Source organism: Megascapheus bottae, chromosome 26 (assembly GCF_031878675.1).
Source record: "Megascapheus bottae isolate mThoBot1 chromosome 26, mThoBot2.hap1, whole genome shotgun sequence".
Classification (NCBI taxonomy): domain Eukaryota; kingdom Metazoa; phylum Chordata; class Mammalia; order Rodentia; family Geomyidae; genus Megascapheus; species Megascapheus bottae.
In genome coordinates this window covers 190,983-209,046 of record NC_143534.1, presented here as the reverse complement: position 1 = coordinate 209,046, position 18,064 = coordinate 190,983, and the positions used below count along the sequence as shown (strand labels likewise).

General features: G+C 42.5%; 1 protein-coding gene across 1 annotated transcript in view; it reads left to right on the top strand.

Annotated features, from left to right (window-relative positions):
• Nup133 (nucleoporin 133) overlaps positions 1-18,064 on the top strand; it is a 46,878-nt gene extending 28,814 nt beyond the window's left edge. Inside the window, exons 15-26 of the mRNA XM_090318709.1 lie at positions 1,752-1,976; positions 4,003-4,125; positions 4,818-4,917; positions 5,756-6,007; positions 6,446-6,579; positions 7,762-7,920; positions 10,810-10,945; positions 12,597-12,715; positions 13,378-13,458; positions 14,200-14,264; positions 16,447-16,535; positions 17,688-18,064. Of these exons, the coding sequence (XP_090174835.1) occupies positions 1,752-1,976; positions 4,003-4,125; positions 4,818-4,917; positions 5,756-6,007; positions 6,446-6,579; positions 7,762-7,920; positions 10,810-10,945; positions 12,597-12,715; positions 13,378-13,458; positions 14,200-14,264; positions 16,447-16,535; positions 17,688-17,818 (1,614 nt within the window). The 3' untranslated portion in view covers positions 17,819-18,064. The remainder of the gene's footprint in view (positions 1-1,751; positions 1,977-4,002; positions 4,126-4,817; positions 4,918-5,755; positions 6,008-6,445; positions 6,580-7,761; positions 7,921-10,809; positions 10,946-12,596; positions 12,716-13,377; positions 13,459-14,199; positions 14,265-16,446; positions 16,536-17,687) is intronic.

Sequence of the window (18,064 nt, the reverse complement as noted above, 5' to 3'; positions counted from 1 at the left end):
AGACACAGAGAGTGTGGTGTGGGTGGGAAGCACATGCCATGTGCAGACACACTGTTTTCAGAGGCCACAGCCATTGACGTCATGAGCCTTGCATCTCTGGGCTAGTTCCTCTGATGTAGATGCTCACAGTCTCTGCTGCTGGCAGCCTCTGGCTTCATCCAGTCTTGATTCTGGCAGTGTCTTTCTATTCCTATTTTCTCTCATCCTTGTGGCTGTATCACTGATAGATTTCACATTAATTATGGGGAATCTACAAGGCTAGGTGCTTTGTCTATGGAAATGCTTCTATAGTTGGAGCTCTTCTTTCTCTCAAGCCTGTTCATTTTCAGTGAGGATGCATGAATATCCTGAAGGGTTCAGAAAGGGATGTGACTGCTTCAGAGCACACTGGAGGAAGCAAAGGTGGGATTAGCTTAACTGTCTTCTCTGTGTGGCCAAGGTGGTATTTTATATGGAACTGCTATCTTCCCTCCTGAGTTGGGGCCACATAGAACTGTGCTCCAGAAGACTTGAGACCAGAAAGTGACTCCAAATAAAGTCAGAGAGATTGTGTAACTTATTTGAAAAATCATCAGATGAACAAGTTGAATGAATTAAAATAGATCAATTCAGTAAAATACTTCAGAACTATTAAAAGCATTGATTATTCAAATACTGTGGAAAAAATAAGAAAGTCAAATGAAGCCAGGTTTAGAACAGTATGCATGCTTTGCCCCTTTTGTGTTTAATGAAAAGGACTCTGGAGCTGTCATTGGTGGTTCATGTTTATAATCTTGTTGTAAAGCTATTGAATAGGCTGGGATCTGAGGATTGAGGTTTGAAGGCGTTTGGGGCAGAAAAGTCCCTGAGACTTTCCATTTAGCCAGCAAAAAGCCATAAGTGGAGGTATGGCTCAAATGGTAGGCCAGCCTTGAATAAAAACAAGAGTGTGAGATCCCGAGTTCAAGTCCAGTTCTGGCACTTACATATTATACTTTTAAAAGTATAATATGGTAGAATCTACAGAAGCAGTGAAATCAGGTTACTCACTAATAAAAGGAATTCTATATTTCTGTTTGGAAAATTATTCGTCATTTATGTCTGAGTATTGGCAGTGTTTTATCAAATTAGACATTTAGAAAAACTAGACCTAGGCCGGGAGTTTGGCCTAGTGGTTAAAGTGCTTGCCTAGCATGCATGAAGACCCGGGTTCGATTCCTTGGTACCACATACATAGAAAAAAGCCAGAAGTGGTGCTGAGGCTCAAGTGGTAGAGCTCTAGCCTTGAGAAAGTCCAAGGACAGTGCTCAGGCCCTGAGCTCAAGCCCAGGACTGGCAAAAAAAAAAAAGAAAAGAAAAACTAGACCTTAGTAACCTATCAAAAGTGGATATTATCATTGAGGAGATACAAAGGACTGAAGACCCCTCTGCCACAGTCTGTGTTCTGGAAATAGCTCTTGAAGACGAAGGTGCTGGTTGTTAGTTCTAAAAGGTCTGCAGTCCAGGAGGGTTTATCAGTACAGATGCAAAAGAGCAATTTGATCGTTTTGATAACCATGGACAGCAATTCCAGTAATATCATAGGAGAAGCCAACAGGCATGGGTAGAACCTGAGGTGATGTTTACACTGTGTGCAAGCATGTGCACACCCGTGTGTGGGAGCAGCCGGAAGGGCAGCACCTGGGAAGCCTCCTCCCTGGGGGCACCTGGCCGTGCCAGTCTGTACCTAATTGCCCATGCTTTCTGAGAACATGTGCTTGTCTTTTTGCAAGGTTGGCTTATTCGAGCGTCTGGGTACTTCACCAGTCAGAGGGACACTAATGGCAACCCGACTACTGCTCTGTGAGCATGCAGAAAAGCTGTCAGCCGCCATTGCGCTCAAGAACCACCACTCACGTCTGCCAGACCTCGTGAACACAGCCATCCTGATTGCCTTGAACAAGAGGGATTGTGAGGTCCCGTCCAGCCTGACTCCAGCAGATGTTTTCTTTCGAGAGGTCAGATGAATTCTCATTCATGCCTTCCTGTGCATGCATAGGCGTAGCAGCGAGTGAAAAGAGTAAATCTTAGAATATCTTGTTGAGATTTTTTGGGGGGGGGGACGAGGGGTGCTAGTACAGAGGCTTGAACTTAGGACCTTGCATTCTAACTTGACTTTCTTGTTCACACCTGGCACTTTACTACTTGAGCTATGCCTATTGTCCTGCTTTTCTGCTGGTTAATTGGACATAAAAGTGTCGAGGGCTTTTCTGCCTGGCTGGCCTTGAACCATAACCCTAGATCTCAGCCTCCTGAGTAGTTAGGACTATAAATCACCAGTACAAGGTGAGATTTTTAAATTCGACTCTGTCTGTCTGTCTCTCTCTCTCTCTCTTGGATAAATGTCACACTTTTGATTACCTGCCCTGTAAGTAGGACTCTCATAGTCGGTTAAGCAGTCCCGTTTATTCTGGTTCTCCCTTACTCCTTGACTTTGCCTGAGAAGCCTGGCCTTACTCAATGTACTCCTAGTTCCTTGACTTCCCAGCTTTTGGGCAGAGGGTAGAGTAGCTGCTCTCCAGCTTCTTCCCTCACATGTTGGCTGTGCCTCTATCAATCAGAGGCAGCTTCTGTGCACTACTCCTCTGTGTTTCAGTGACTGTTGAGTTCCCTTATCTTCCTTGGGTTAACATTCTCTCCCTAGAGTAGACCCTCAATCTTGACATAGCTTTGTGAACATCCCCTTCACTGAACTATTCTCAGATGCCAGCACTTTCAAAATCAGGTTTAGTTTCAGAGGGGGAAAAGTCTGTTCTAAACTTCAGAGGGAGAAATAGTAAAAAGTAGCCATGGTGGCAGTTGTCATAAGAACATAGTTCTTGCCATTGTAGGATGCCTCATGTCCTGGTAAGGTAAAGTGGCAGGGCAGACCTGACTCACTTCATTAGAGAAGTGGTCCAAGGGTTGAGCAACAGTTTTTCAGGCTGAGTCTGCAAGTCTAAGCACAATCTTCACATAGGGGCTTGTGTTCTTTATGGAGAATGATCCCTGCTCCCTTGGTGGCAGTATCTGATTTACACCCAGAGCCAGCTCTTTCCTCAACTCTGTGGAATTTCCTGTACATGTGAGGAACCTCTCACTGCCAAGGTCTCTGTGTAGGTCTCTATGTCTGCTTGTTTTGATTGTTCCCTGCCATATCAGGTGCTATGCCAACACAACTCCTTTTCTTAGATTTTTAGTATGCTGCAACTCAGTTGAGGCTTTTTGTTCACCTCATAAATGTGTATACTTTGGTGTATATTTTCATTATTTTTTTTGTTTTTTGCCAGTCCTGGGCTTGAGCTCATGGCCTGAGCACTGTTGTTAGACTTTTCTCAAGGCTAGAGCTCTACACTTGAGCCACAGCACCACTCCTGGCTTTTTCTATGTATGTGGTTCTGAGGAATCGAACCCAGGTCTTTGTGCATGCGAGGCAAGCCACTCTGCCACTAAGCCAAACTCCTGGCCCCCGAGTCTTTCTTAAAGGTAGTAGACAAATACTCTACCACTAAAGCTATATCCCCGGCCATCCATGTTTTCATGACCAAAAGATAGATTTAGGTGTCACATATTTAGTTCATTGTTTTCTTATATATTGCTATTTGGCAAATGCTTCTGTGGTGTCTAAAAGAGAGAAATTACTCAAGAGAAAGTTAGCAGGTTATTAGTTTGGGTCATTATTTTAATCCTAATTAGGGTATTAGTTTAAGGTCTTAAATTTAATGTGACAATCAGTTATAACTGTTTTATTGAGTACTAGTAAATATAACATATTACTATTCCAGTTATGTAGAATTTAAATGTAAAAATCTATTTGATAACAATCCATATTTTGACCATTTGTGCGACTTCATTTATTTGGGCATCCAAACATATAAACTAGAAGGTTCTGGTTTTGTTGTTGTTATGTTTATTTTTACCAGTAACTGTCTAATGGTCCGAGGATGTAGCTTAACAAGGTCATCCCCATGGTTTGATAGTAAGAGTGATTCTGTCTTCCCTCAGGTGTCCCAAGTAGACACTGTCTGCGAGTGTCTGCTGGAGCACGAAGAACAGGTCCTGAGGGATGCGCCCCTGGACTCGGTCGAGTGGGCAGAGGTGGCAATCTCTGTCAATACCATCCTCAAGGTACCGCATGCCTGGGGCAGCGCCACACCCTAGTAGGGAGGGACAAGAATGTAGCTTCCTTCTCCCTTCTCCACAGAGCAGGTGCTGTACAGCGCACTCCAAAAAGTTAGAGGAATAGCATTCATTCTGTCAGCTAACAAAGGCTTTGACTATTTGTCTTGTATATATTCTTAAGTTTCTGTAACACTGAGTTTCTGTTTGATGAGATAAACATTTTATTTCAAGATATATTTTATATCAGTGAAAAGGTATTATTGTTTATGTAACTGTTCTCCTTTTTCTCTCTTCTCCCTTCTTCCCTCCCCCTTTCTTCCCCTCTCTTAGTGAGATAGAATCCCTAGGCAAAAACAATTCTCCTGCCTCAGCATCCTGAGTAGCTAAGACCATAGCTTGGCTTCTATTTTTGTAACTCAAAACTTGCTAGTTATGAACTAAAGTACTTAATTTCACATATTAGACTTTATGATACTTGGTTTCCAAGCAGAATCCCCTTTCCCCCTCCCCCCAAAAAAATATCATGTATTTTTGTATTTTTATAGTGCTGGAGGTTGAAGTTACGGCCTTGTACATGTGCTGTGCCACTGTGCTGTAGCCTCGATATTTTTCTTTCCAGTAGCCTCTGATGTTTTAGAATCATCAGAAACACAATAATCATTGCTTCCATGTGTGACAGTACCATTTGACTTTTCTAGGATATGCTGCAGGCTGCTACTCATTATCGTCAGAATAGAAGTTCCATGTACAGGCGAGAGGAGCCAGTAGGGAAAGAGCCTGAATATGTTCCATGGACAGGTAAGACACCAATTTTTGTTTTCTTTTTTGTTGGGTCGTAGGGCTTGGACTTTGGACCTCTACTACTTTGAGCCACAGTGCCACTTCCGGGCTGGCTTTGAACCGCAGTCCTCAGATCTCAGCCTCCTGAGTAGCTAGGATTATAGGCATGCCCAGCTAGATACTAACATATTAACAGATACTCATGTTTGGAGGCTGTTTCTCCCAGGTGTGTAATTGAGAAGAAAACTTGAATACCCTCTCCAAAATGAACAATTTTTGCCAAAAGTGCTTTATTTTCTGTGATATATAGACTTCCCTATAATTTACTTACATCTGCTGTTTTAGTGTAAGCAATTGTTCATAGAATCAATGTCTGGCCCCTGAGGAACAAGTTGTATTTTATGTTATTACCACAAAGAAAGTAGCATAACTTAAACAAACTTAGAAACTGTGGCTTAGTTTCAGCAGTGGCTCACACCTGTAATCTTAGCTGCTCAGGAGGCCAGGATGGTGAGGGTCAAAGTCAGCCTGGGCAGGAGAGTCCATAAGACTCTTATTTCCAATTAACCACCTAAAAACCAGAAGTGGCACCATGGCTCCAAGTGGTAGGGCACTAAACTTGAGCAGAAGAGCTCAGGGATAGTACCCCATGATGAACCAAAACAAAACAACAAAAGAGCAAATCCTGGCCTGTGTTGATGGAATCGGCACAGAGAAGACAAGAGTTCAGTCATGCCTAAGCAATAATAACTGAATACTTATTTGTTTTTCCAGAGAAGCAAAGCAACACAATTGTTAGGCAGTTGCTCTCTTCCCTGGCCATCACTGAGCCCTTACTTACCAAATTGCTTTACAGCCACAAGTGGTCCTGCAGGCATTCGAACAGCAATTGTGCGCCAGCATGGGATCATCCTGAAAACGGTCTACCCTCAGGCAGATAGCAATCTCCGAAACATCGTGACAGAGCAGCTGGTAGCATTGATTGATTGCTTCTTGGATGGTTATGTTTCACAGCTGAAATCTCTAGACAAACCCAGCAACCAAGAAAGATACAGCAATCTAGAAGTAGAGTACCTACAGAAAAGATCAGATCTGCTCTCCCCTTTGCGTGAGTACATGGTAGTCAGCAGGGGCTTTGTTGTTTTCTGGGAGTGAAAGGAGTGGAAGAAGGAGCTGGAAGGCTAATACATAGCAGTCGGTGTGATAGCATTAATCCAGCTGTTACTACTACAAAGCAAAAAGTGAAGAAAGTGCATGCAGCTTTCTCTGTTCATATAGCCAGTCTTCTTTTCAGTACTCACCAGGCACAAATATTGTGTATGATTCTACAGTTGATTAAAAAATAAGTGGCATGTGTACAAAAGCACAATGTGGCCATTGGGCTAGGGCATGCTCTGCTAGGACAAGAAGGAAGAGGTGCACTGGGAGATCAAGAGAGCAGTGGGCTACATTTGCATCTTTAACAGGTTGGTCCAAACCATGGAACTATGACTGTTCTTAGTTCAAGTAATATTTTTACTGTACCCTTCTGCTCTTGTTTCTGCAGTCACACTAGGCCAGTATCCATGGGCTGCTTCTCTGGCAGAGAAGTACTGTGATTTTGATATTCTTGTTCAGATGTGTGAGCAGACAGACAACCAGGCCAGACTCCAGCGTTACATGACTCAGTTTGCTGATCAGGTAACAACATGTGGGCCACAGACCACTGTGGAAAGGCTCTGCCCTTTCCAGAATGTCACTGGGGCTTTAGGGGCGGGGGCACAATTTATTTGTCAGACAACTGACATATGGAACCAAAGTGGCCAGGCTGGGGCTCAGCTTTTCCCATATCCAGTTCATTTTTCCCAGTTCTTACAGAGAAGCAACCATTTTCATAGCTGGATCTCTGCTTTAGACCAGTTCTCTAAGGCTACAGACCAGCTTCCCCTTTACTTGGCCTCTCTAGCACTCCAAAACTCAGCACATGTCCTGTTGAAAAAGCCACACTGGTTGGCATTGGGGTGCCCTGGGTTCTAGTATCACATGAACCCACCCATGCAGTTGTCTGCACAGCACTGTCCCTGGATACCTCTCACCTGGGGTATAGTTCTGTGCTGTCCATTAGAACTCTGTAACTGAGAAAACTTGTTTGTATAACATCCAGGTGGAGACCCCTAAACACAAGGAGCATAATGTAGCAAGTATGCCTAAGGAAATGAATTGTTATGAACAGCTGCATGTGGCCAATGGCTCCCATATTGGCCAGTGCACATTACACTCTCCCCATGACACCAGCAGTCTTGAGCAAGGCCCTTGCTGAGCTGTCAAGTGAGATGATTAGAGCTGTGACTGTCATTGTCATTGTAGACTAACATGTAACTGTGTGTATTCTTATAACCAAATAGGAAAATACAAGTTTACAAGAAGATACCTATTTTGAGGTCTTGGGAAAGTAGAGTTTGAACGTCAAAAGAGTTTTTAAGGGCTGGGAGTTTGGCCTAGTGGTAGAGTGCTTGCCTAGCATGCACGAAGACCCGGGTTCAATTCTTCAGTACCACATACATAGAAAAAAGCCAGAAGTGATGCTGGGGCTCAAGTGGTAGAGCTCTAGCCTTGAGAAAAGTCCAAGGACAGGGTTCATGCGCTGAGCTCAAGCCCAGGACTGGCAAAAAAAAAATAAAAAGAAAAAAGAGTTTTTAAATACCTATCATTAGCTAGATATGGTAAATATCTATCATTAGCTAGATATGCCTGTAATCTTGGCTCTCAGGAGACTGAGATGAGATCATGACTATGGGGCCAGCCTTTCGTTATTCCCAAAAGAAGAGTAAAGAGAAATTCTATTACTAAATGCTAATGAATTTTTCACTATGTTCTTTGTAGAATTTTTCAGACTTTCTCTTCCGCTGGTATCTGGAGAAAGGAAAACGAGGAAAATTATTATCTCAGCCCATTTCTCAGCATGGACAGTTGGCCAATTTTTTGCAAGCCCATGAACATCTCAGTTGGCTTCATGAAATTAATAGCCAAGAACTGGAAAAGGTAAGAAGGATTCAGTTGTGTGAAGCAGATATATGCAGTTTATTTAGATTTTTTTTTTTTTTTTTTTTTTTTGCCAGTCCTGGGCTTGGGCTCAGGGCCTGAGCACTGTCCTTGGACTTTCTCAAGGCTAGAGCTCTACCACTTGAGCCTCAGCACCACTTCCAGCTTTTTTTTTCTATGTATGTGGTGCCGAGGAATCATACCTGGGTCTTCATGCATGCTAGGCAAGCACTCTACCACTAGGCCAAACTCCCGGCCCTGTTTAGATATTTTTAATTACTTTGGTTTTTAGTTAAGATTTACAGCCATACAAGTGATAAAATGTTGATTTCTGAACCATATAGGGAACTCAGCTAACTAGCAGGAAACAACTAAAAATGAACAGAAGACCTAAGCTGGCATTATCTCAGCAGTCATGTAGATGGCAGTAGGTTACTCGATAGGGTTATAACAAGGGGACCTTTGAATATTGTTGATAAACATATTTAATACAGACATTGGGGAATACTGGAGACTCTCAGGAAACTAGAAATAAACCTACAGCATCAGAAGTAAGATTTTACTTCTATGTATGCAAATATTTTTAAATCGGTCTGTCAAAAGTGACAGCTACACTCATATCCTTGGAGCACTATTCACAATGTCAAAGCTAAGGAATCCATCTAAGTATCCTTCAATAAGTGACTTAAGTATCTTTATATCCATTCACATAGTATGTGTATCTACTGTATATTATACATACAATACATACACAAAGAGATAATATTCAGCCTGTCTAAAGCAGAAACTTCTGTCATTTACAGCAACATGGCTGAACATAGAAGATCAGTGCTAAGTAAATCAAGCTAGGTTCAAAACAACTCCAATCTGAGCTAACTAGTATGTGGGATCTCAAATAGTTGCTTGGAAACAGAGTGGAAAAGTTCTAGGAGTTGGGATGAAGGACATGGAAAGAAGTAGGTGTAAGGGCTTGAATTAACCAGGAGGAAGAAGAGGTACATTGTACAAGTGATAACTAGTTATTAACCAGGAGGAAGAAGAGGTACATTGTACAAGTGATAACTAGTTATTAACCAGGAGGAAGAAGAGGTACATTGTACAAGTGATAACTAGTTATTAACCAGGAGGAAGAAGAGGTACATTGTACAAGTGATAACTAGTTATTAACCAGGAGGAAGAAGAGGTACATTGTACAAGTGATAACTAGTTATTAACCAGGAGGAAGAAGAGGTACATTGTACAAGTGATAACTAGTTATTAACCAGGAGGAAGAAGAGATACATTGTACAAGTAATAACTAGTTATTAATAGTGTATCACATATTTCAGACTTGCTCGGGGGACAAATTTTCAAATATTCTCACCACTTAAAAATCTTTGAGAGGGCCCGGAGTTTGGCCTAGTGGTTAAAGTGTTTGCCTAGCATGCATGAAGACCCGGGTTCGATTCCTCGGTACCACATACATAGAAAAAAAAAAGCCGGAAGTGGTACTGAGGCTCAAGTGGTAGAGCTCTAGCCTTGAGAAAGTCCAAGGACAGTGCTCAGGCCCTGAGCTCAAGCCCAGGACTGGCAAAAAAAAAAATCTTTGAGAGGGCCCGGAGTTTGGCCTAGTGGTTGAGTGCTTGCCTAACATACACAAAGACCTGGGTTCGATTCCTCGGTACCACACACATAGAAAAAAGCTGGAAGTGGTGCTGTGGCACAAGTAATAGAGCGACAGCCTTGAGAAAGCCCAAGGACAGTGCTCAGGCCCTGAGCTCAAGCCCCACGGTGTATATTTCTTTGGGGCTGAACTGGGGGGATTTATCCCAAATTCTCCCCCAAACCACAGAGCAAGCCCTACAATCCATCTTTTGGGTTTTCCTGGCTGAGGAGCGGTGAGCTAGGAAGGGGATGTGGTATTTGAGCTGGGGGCCCTTGGCTCACGCCTGTCATCCTACCTGTGCAGGAGGCTGAGATCTGAGGATTGAGGTTTGAAGCCAATCTAGACAGAAAAGTCTATATCCAATAAACCACCAAAAAGCCAGACTAGAGCTGTCACTCAAGTGGTAGAGCACCAGCCTTGAGCCCAAAAAAAGTTCAAGGACAGTGCCCAGGCCCTGAGTCCAGCCCTAGGACTGGACTTTAAAAAAAAAAAAAAAAAAAAATCCTTGAGGGCCAGGAGCATAGCCTTGTAGAATGCTTGTCTGGCATGCACAAAGCCCTGGGTTTGATTCCTTGGTGCTACATACACTGAAAAAACTGGAAGTGGTGCTGTGGCTCAAAGTGATAGAGTGCTAGCCTTTAGCATAGAGAGGCTCAAGGTCTACTGTCACCAGGTCCTGAGTTCAAGCCCCAGAACTGGCCCCCCTAGAAAAATCCTTGAGGTGATAGATAGGTTAAGACCCTTATATAGATGGCTAAAATATATATATATATATAGTATATATATATAGTATTCCTACTGTCCTCTCACAAAATTTAAATAGAGAATTCTTTATTTGTGATGATGATATTTTCATTACTTCTAAAATAAGTAATTGTAGGCCTTTGGCTACTATTATAATAAAGTACAAACATGTATTTGATGTTTATGTTAAAGTGATTGGTGTTCCATTACAATGACTGCTCTTGTGATAAAAAGTATTTTAAAGGATTACTAAAAACTGAAAACTAAGGTACTCTTGGTAGGGTATTGGGGAGACATGTCCTATACAACAGGGCACAGGCCTTTCCCTATACTGTGTATCAGACTGAAGTTGTGTTCCATGCTAGCTGATCTGGTTTGGGGTTTGAGTCTCATTGATTCCACTTAGTAGAAGGCAAGTTAGAATGTACTGCGCCTTATGTCAAGGCTAAGTTGGTGTCCAGGACCAGTTCAGTATGGTTTTCATGTTTTCTTTGCTGCAGGCTCATGCAACACTTCTGGGCTTGGCAAATATGGAAACTCGTTACTTTGCAAAGAAAAAGACCCTACTTGGCTTGAGTAAATTGGCTGCACTAGCTTCAGACTTATCAGAGGATACATTACAAGAGAAAATTGAAGGTAAAAAAAAGAAATTGAGTGAGGAGACATGAAAACCATTCTAATGGTAAACCGAGCATGGTGGCTCACACCTGTAATCCTAGCTACTCAGGAGGTTGAGATCTGAGAATCACAGTTCAAAACCAGCCTGGGTACAACAATCAGTGAAACTCTTATCCCCAATTAACTACCAAATAACCAGAAGAGGCACTGTGGCTCAAGGGGTAGGGTGGGAGCCTTGAGCTGCTGAAGAGCTCAGGGACAGCGCCCAGGCCGAATTCAAGTCCCATAACCAACAACAACAACAAAAAAATCAGAGTGGTTTTTCTCAGCATCCACACATAATCACACAATCAGGATACTTGGAATTTTTTCTTTGAAAGAGAAAAGTATGGATATTTAAATAATCGTTAGTAGATGATGAGTGTAGTATGTATTCCAAAGTGAAAATAGTTGCAGATGAATCCTGGTCTTACATCGGGCCTTGTTAGAGATAATTGTGATGGTACAGTAATCCTGAAATAAAAAATGGTTTTATTTTTATTTATCTATTTTTGAGGGTCATGGGGCTTGAACTAGGCCTGGGCACTGTCCCTGAGCGCTTCAGCTCAAGGCTACCACCCTACCTTTGAGCCAAGCCCCACTTCCCATTTTCTAGAGGCTAATTAAAGATAAGAATCTCAGGTCCTTTTGTGCCTAGGGTGGCTTTGAACCAGGATCCTCAGATCTCAGCCTCCTGAGTATCTAGGATTAAAGGCATGAGCCACTGTGCCCAGCTAAAAATGGTTATATTTCTCAGAGTCAAGAAGGAAGATACAAATAGAAAAAGAAAACCATGTGTTAACGTATTTGAATTATAAGTAATTAGAACCCGGGGGTCGGGGGAGGTGTTTTTAATGTTCATTTTGACTCTTTATACTAAAAGGGACATGACTTCTGAATTTTGATCTCTAACCATTTCCCTATAAAAGAGATTGAGGGCTTTGAAAAAATGACCTAAGGGCATTTGAGACAAAAAAGTAGAACCCAAGAGCCCACGTGATGGAATAATTTAAATGTTGGCAAGAATGTTGGCAAAGGGTTACATTTTCTAGGCCCACAAAAGAAAAATCCATGAACCCACAGTGATACTTAAGAGGAGAGGTGTTGTTGAATTGCTACTTTACAGAGTAATAACTGAACAGTATGGTTAGAATGACAGAAATCATTTCATAACTGTAGTGAATAGCTGGTTATCACAAGATGTTAAAACTAGCTATTCAGACTGGGAGTTTGACCTAGTGGTAGAGTGCTTGCCTAGCATGCATAAAGACCCAGGTTCAATTCCTCTGTACCACATACATAGAAAAAGCTGGAAATGACGCTGTGGCTCAAGTGGTAGAGCTCTAGCCCTGAGAAAGTCGAAGGACAGTGCTCAGGTCCTGAGCTCAAGCCTGGGACTGGCAAAACCAACTATTCAGGGCATACAGCATATACATACATCTAAAACAAATAACTCTAACTATGTTGTTAATATAATCCACAGTAAAGAAAAAAGCTAATAAATCATTTAATCATTTCAGTCATTGAATAGAGATAGGACTACCTTTAGAGTGCTTTCTGTTATCATTTGTTTGTTTTGTGGCAGCAAAAATGGAAGTATCCTCATTCTATTTCTGTCTTTGAATACCAGCAATGGCTGAGCAGGAGCGCTTCCTGCTGCACCAGGAAACCCTGCCCGAGCAGTTGCTCTCAGAGAAGCAGCTGAGTCTCAGTGCGATGCCTGTGTTGACTGCACCACAGCTCATTAATGTAGGTGTCTTTCCACCCTGCTTCCCATACCCGGAACCAGCCAGTACCTGCTGGGCCATGTGGCATAGCTCCTAAGGGGAATCCTTTCCCTGCCCCCACTCTCCTGAGAACTTGCTCCCAGAAAGACAGGTTGGAAGCTAGTTGAGGTATTATCAGAATGCATCTACCCAGACCCTTCCATCTAGCCTCTAAGGCACTCATCCTGGTAACAAAAATGTAGTATAACTAGTATAGGACATAAGTGTCTTCCCAAGACATACTTTTAGAAAGTTTATTGTAAGGGGCCGGGAGTTTGGCCTAGTGGTTAAAGTGCTTGCCTAGCATGCATGAAGACCCGGGTTCGATTCCTTGGTACCACATATATAGAAAAAAAAAGCCGGAAGTGGTGCTGAGGCTCAAGTGGTAGAGCTCTAGCCTTGAGAAAGTCCAAGGACAGTGCTCAGGCCCTGAGCTCAAGCCCAGGACTGGCAAAAAAAAAAAAAAAAAAAAAAAAAAAAAAATTATTGTAAGGTACAGATAGAGTGTACTTCCCAAATGTGACATTGTTTTTGGTTACACAGATATATCGTTATGTCTTAGACAGAGTCATAATGATTCGTTCTTTCCTTCATAAATTTGTCTAGTTCTGTAATTATTAATTACCTTTCATAAACTTGTGACAGCTGTACATATGTGAAGAAAACAGAAGAGCTAATGAATATGATTTCAAGAAAGCTTTGGACTTGCTGGAGTACATTGATGAGGCAAGTAAAGGAGGCCTGATGTCTTGGGCACTGAACCCATACATTCAGTGATAACATTTCCTGACAAATCAAGTGCTAGCTGTCCACTGGGTCTTAGAAGGTAGATAGCTCTTCAGAAAAGTTGCAGGAGGCTCAGAATCCTGATAATCCTCACACATGGAAAGCAGCAGCTTGTGGTTTCTGTAGCACCCTGAGGCAAGCTATCACCACCTTTCAGATACCATAGCGCATGTTCTGTGGGCTTATAGTTGTCCGGCTATGCAAGTAGATGTCATTGGCTAGAGTTTTTAAAAATTGTGTTAACTGTGCAAGCCTTTTTAAAAGTCTTTACTAGCTGGGCGCAGTGATTCACGCCAGTAATCCTCGCTATTCAAGAGGCTGAGATCTGAGGATCACCATTCAAAGCCAGCCTGGGCACTAAAGAACGTGAGACTCTTATCTCCAATTAATCACTAGATAAAGCCCATGACCCACCAAAAAAAAAAAAAAAAAATCTTGACCTCTCAAGTTCCTGAGACAGTTTTAATTTATGAATTAAAGCAAGGTAATAGTGCTTATGCAGGGTTATGAAGTGATATAATTAAAATTTTGATTTTATTCCAATCAGTCTCCCTTCTCAATCTGTCTTCCCCCTTCCTAGAGCAATTTCAACAGGTTTCATTGTTGTATTTTCATACATGCACATAATCTGCTAGCGTGTATTTCTTGTTTAAAGTCAGGGTGTTTAATTTTGCGGTGAAGGAGGAAGATGTGAATATAAATGATTTGAAACTGGAAATCCTTTGCCGGGCTCTGCAGAGAGATAAGTGAGTTTTCTTGATGGGACCTCAGATGTGGTGTGGGTGGCTGATCTCAAGGTCAGCTGTGATGTCATGTGACAATGGTCATACAGCCTTGTTTTCTGACATGAATGTTGTAGCTGTGAACTGGTCTGCATTTTAAAATTTTAAGATATAGGACCATACTTTGGGAGGGTACTGTTTCTTTCTTTCCCTCCCCCTGCCCCCCCCCTCCAGTCCTGGGCTTAGGCTCAGAGCCTGAGCACTGCGTTGGGCTTCCTCAAGGCTAGAGCTCAGCACTTGAGCACTTGAGCCTCAGCACCACTTCTGGCTTTTTTCAATGTATGTGGTACCGAGGAATTGAACCCGGGTCTTTGTGCATGCTAGGCAAGCACTCTACCACTAGGCCAAACTCCCAGCCCTATGTTTCCTTTTTGTGGAGATTACATGTTGGGAAAGTACTCTTCCACCTAAGTGCTGAGGTTTCAGGCATGACTACCACCACACCAGGCTGATAAATAACAGGAGTTTTTGTTCGTTTGCTTGCTTTTATTACCTTTTCTTTTTGAACTATGACTCATAAATCACTGTTTCTGATGATAACATTTTGACCCTCTGCACAGAAATGTGCATATTCCTTAATTTTACAGAAGTTGGGCCCATCATGCCAGATAAGATTCAAAAGCTACAATTTGTGTTTTAAATACAAAGTAGTTTCAGTGTGAGTTTGTTATTCTCATATCCATCTCCTTTCCACAGAGGAATAGTTCCATTCCAGGAGGGTTAAAGCTCAGGCCATCTTAGGGGGCTGGGAGTTTGGCCTAGTGGTAGAGTGCTTACCTAGCATGCACCAAGATCTGGGTTTGATTCCTTGGTACCATATACATAGAAAAAGCTGAAATGGTACTGTGGCTTGAGTGGTAGAGCTCTAGCCTTGAGAAAGCCCAAGGACAGTGCTCAAGCCCAGTAGTAGCAAAAGAAGAAAAAAAAAAAAAGCTCAGGCTCCCTTAGGCAGGGCAGAGATGGACTTGAGCCTGTGTGCTGAGATGCCTCCTACACAGCTCCCTTCCCAGGGAGGTGGAGAAGCCTGGTCTCCTAGTGGAGAATTCTGGGCTGGATACTCCTAGGCAGCTGAGGTGGTTGTTGAGAGTTCCTGACAGCTCTGTTCTGTAAGGGAAGAAAGGTGCTCCTTCTGTCCTCCAGCAGCAGACCCTCCAGGAAGACAGAGTTTGGGGAACACTGAAACCATTGTTAGGAAACCTGTCACAGCACTTTCTTCAGAAAGTTGTGATTCTAGCTTTAGAAGGCTGTGGTCTGATGACTGCAGTTGAAAGCCAGCCTGGGGAAAGGTCATGAGATTTTTTTTTTTTTTTTTTTTTTTTTGGTGGGTCATGGGGCTTGAACTCTGGGGTCTGGGCACTGTTCTCGAGCTCCTCAGCTCAAAGCTACTGCACTCTCCCTGGGTCTGGGCACTGTCCCTGTGCTCTTCAGCTCAAGGCTACCACCCTACCCTGAGCCATGCTCCACTTCCCATTTTCTGGAGGTTAATTGTAGATAAGAGTCTCAGGTCCTTTTGTGCCTGGTCTGGCTTTGAACCTTGATCCTCAGATCTCAGCCTCCTGAATAGCTAGGATTACAGGCATCATGAGACTTTTATCTCCAGCTAACCACAAAAAGCCAGAAGTAGAGAAGTGGCTCACATGGTAGAGTGCCAATTTAGACAAAGCAAGAGCACAGGTCCTGAGTTCAGTGAAGCTCCAATACTAGCACATTAAAAGAAAAAAGGAGGCCGGGAGTTTGGCCTAGTGGTTAAAGTGCTTGCCTAGCATGCACGAAGACCCGGGTTCAATTCCTTGGTACCACATACATAGAAAAAAGCCGGAAGTGGTGCTGAGGCTCAAGTGGTAGAGCTCTGTCCTTGAGAAAGTCCAAGGACAGTGCTCACACCCTGAGCTCAAGCCCAGGACTGGCAAAAAAAAGGGGGGGGGGGGGGGGAGGAGAGACTGGAAGGAAGGGAAGGAGGGCAGGAAGGAGGGCTCTAGTAGTTTTATTGGATATTTGACGGTGTTGGTGAATGTGGCCAGTGGCCAGTGTATAAGACTTGTATCTGATGTTAGCATCCTTCATTTCAGTAGCCATGAGAGAAAACCATAAATAAAAATTGTTTCTGTCAGCTACGCCAGTGATTTTTGTGGTGATTGCTTTCTAGCTGGTCCAGTTCAGATGGTAAAGACGATCCCATCGAAGTGTCTAAAGACAGCGTATTTGTGAAAATCTTAGAGAAACTTTTAAAAGATGGTAAGTAGTTTGTTGCTTTTTGGAATTAATTGCCCTGTTTTAGAAGTTCAAAATGAAGCAGTAACATGTGCACATTTACACATTTGTTTACAATAAAGAAATCCTTTGCCTCTGTACTTGGAGCAGCTTGTGTCAAAATGAAGTCATGTGTCCCCATTTGTCATCCATCTCTCCAGGTAGCACAGCCACGAAGTAGGTACAAACACTACCTGTCATGCTGAAAATCTAGAATTAGCATTCCTTTCTCTCCCTCCCCTTGCCCTTCCCCCCCCTCCCCGTGCTTGGGCTTACTCCAGGGGCCTAGGCACTATCCCTAAACCTATTTTGCTCAAGGATAGTGCTCTGCCACATGAACCATAGCTCCAAGACTTCCAGCTTTTTTTTCTTTTTTTTTTTGGCAATTTATTGGAAATAACAGGAAGTTCAGTGAAAGCTTCTCATTGTCAAATTTTAAAGCAGGGATGTAGCAAAAGGAAATACAAAAAGGGCTAAAAATAGAGATATAGCTATTCATCATTTATGGATATGTTCATTTATGGATATGTGTTTGCTAAAAGCTACTCTTCATCTGAACTGCTATATTACTGGAAAGCTTTTGAAGCCAAATTAGACTTTTTAAAACCTACATTTCCAGTAAAAGTGCCATAGAACTGAATTGTGTCTAAGTATCAGGCATTAATATTTAAGGATAACTGAGTTTTAGTACATTATAAAACAAAATGAGACTACAATCTTTTGATTTTACAAAAAATAAGATATAAATGTCAAAGCCAATAGAAACATGTAAATGAGAGATGTTCACAAGATGTGACCGTACATACATATAACCCCAGCCCAGCCTGCTCTTTGTGATGAGATCTCATGATAGTTTCTACAAAATTACTTCCCAAATAGAGAACAAGTACTCAAAATCCCTGTTTTCAAATGATTATTATTAGCTTCTGAGGTCTACGTTGAAGTACATCTAAAGCAGTAGGATAGAGGACAGTGTCTCCAATCTACCAAAGACCTCCCTGGAATGGTGGGTTTGGATGGCCTTGGGAGGGTGCTGTGCTGAGTGTGGTGGAAGAGCCTTGAGATCCGTGGTGACCCGTGTGCTCATCTGACACTTGCACTTCCTTGTGGGATTTACATAACTGACTCTCTTTGCAGGCATTCAGCTCAGTGAGTACTTGCCAGAGGTGAAGGACCTGCTGCAAGCAGATCAGCTTGGAAGCCTCAAGTCCAACCCATACTTTGAATTTGTTTTGAAAGCTAATTATGAGTATTATGTCCAGGGATAAGGGTAACTTTTTCTGAAAATGATCATTGTTTCTAAAATTTGAATAAAGCATGTGCTTAAAAAAATGTTTGGCCTTAGCTGGGGTTGGTGGGGTGCATAATTGTAATCCCAGCATGCAAGAGTCCAAGCCAGGACTGCCAGTTTGAGGCCAGCCTAAGCTGCTTGGACTCTGCCTCAAAACAAAGTAAAGGATAGGCCCTAAACAAGTAGAAGTTTGTACCATTTTATAATGTGGTCTTATTTGGAA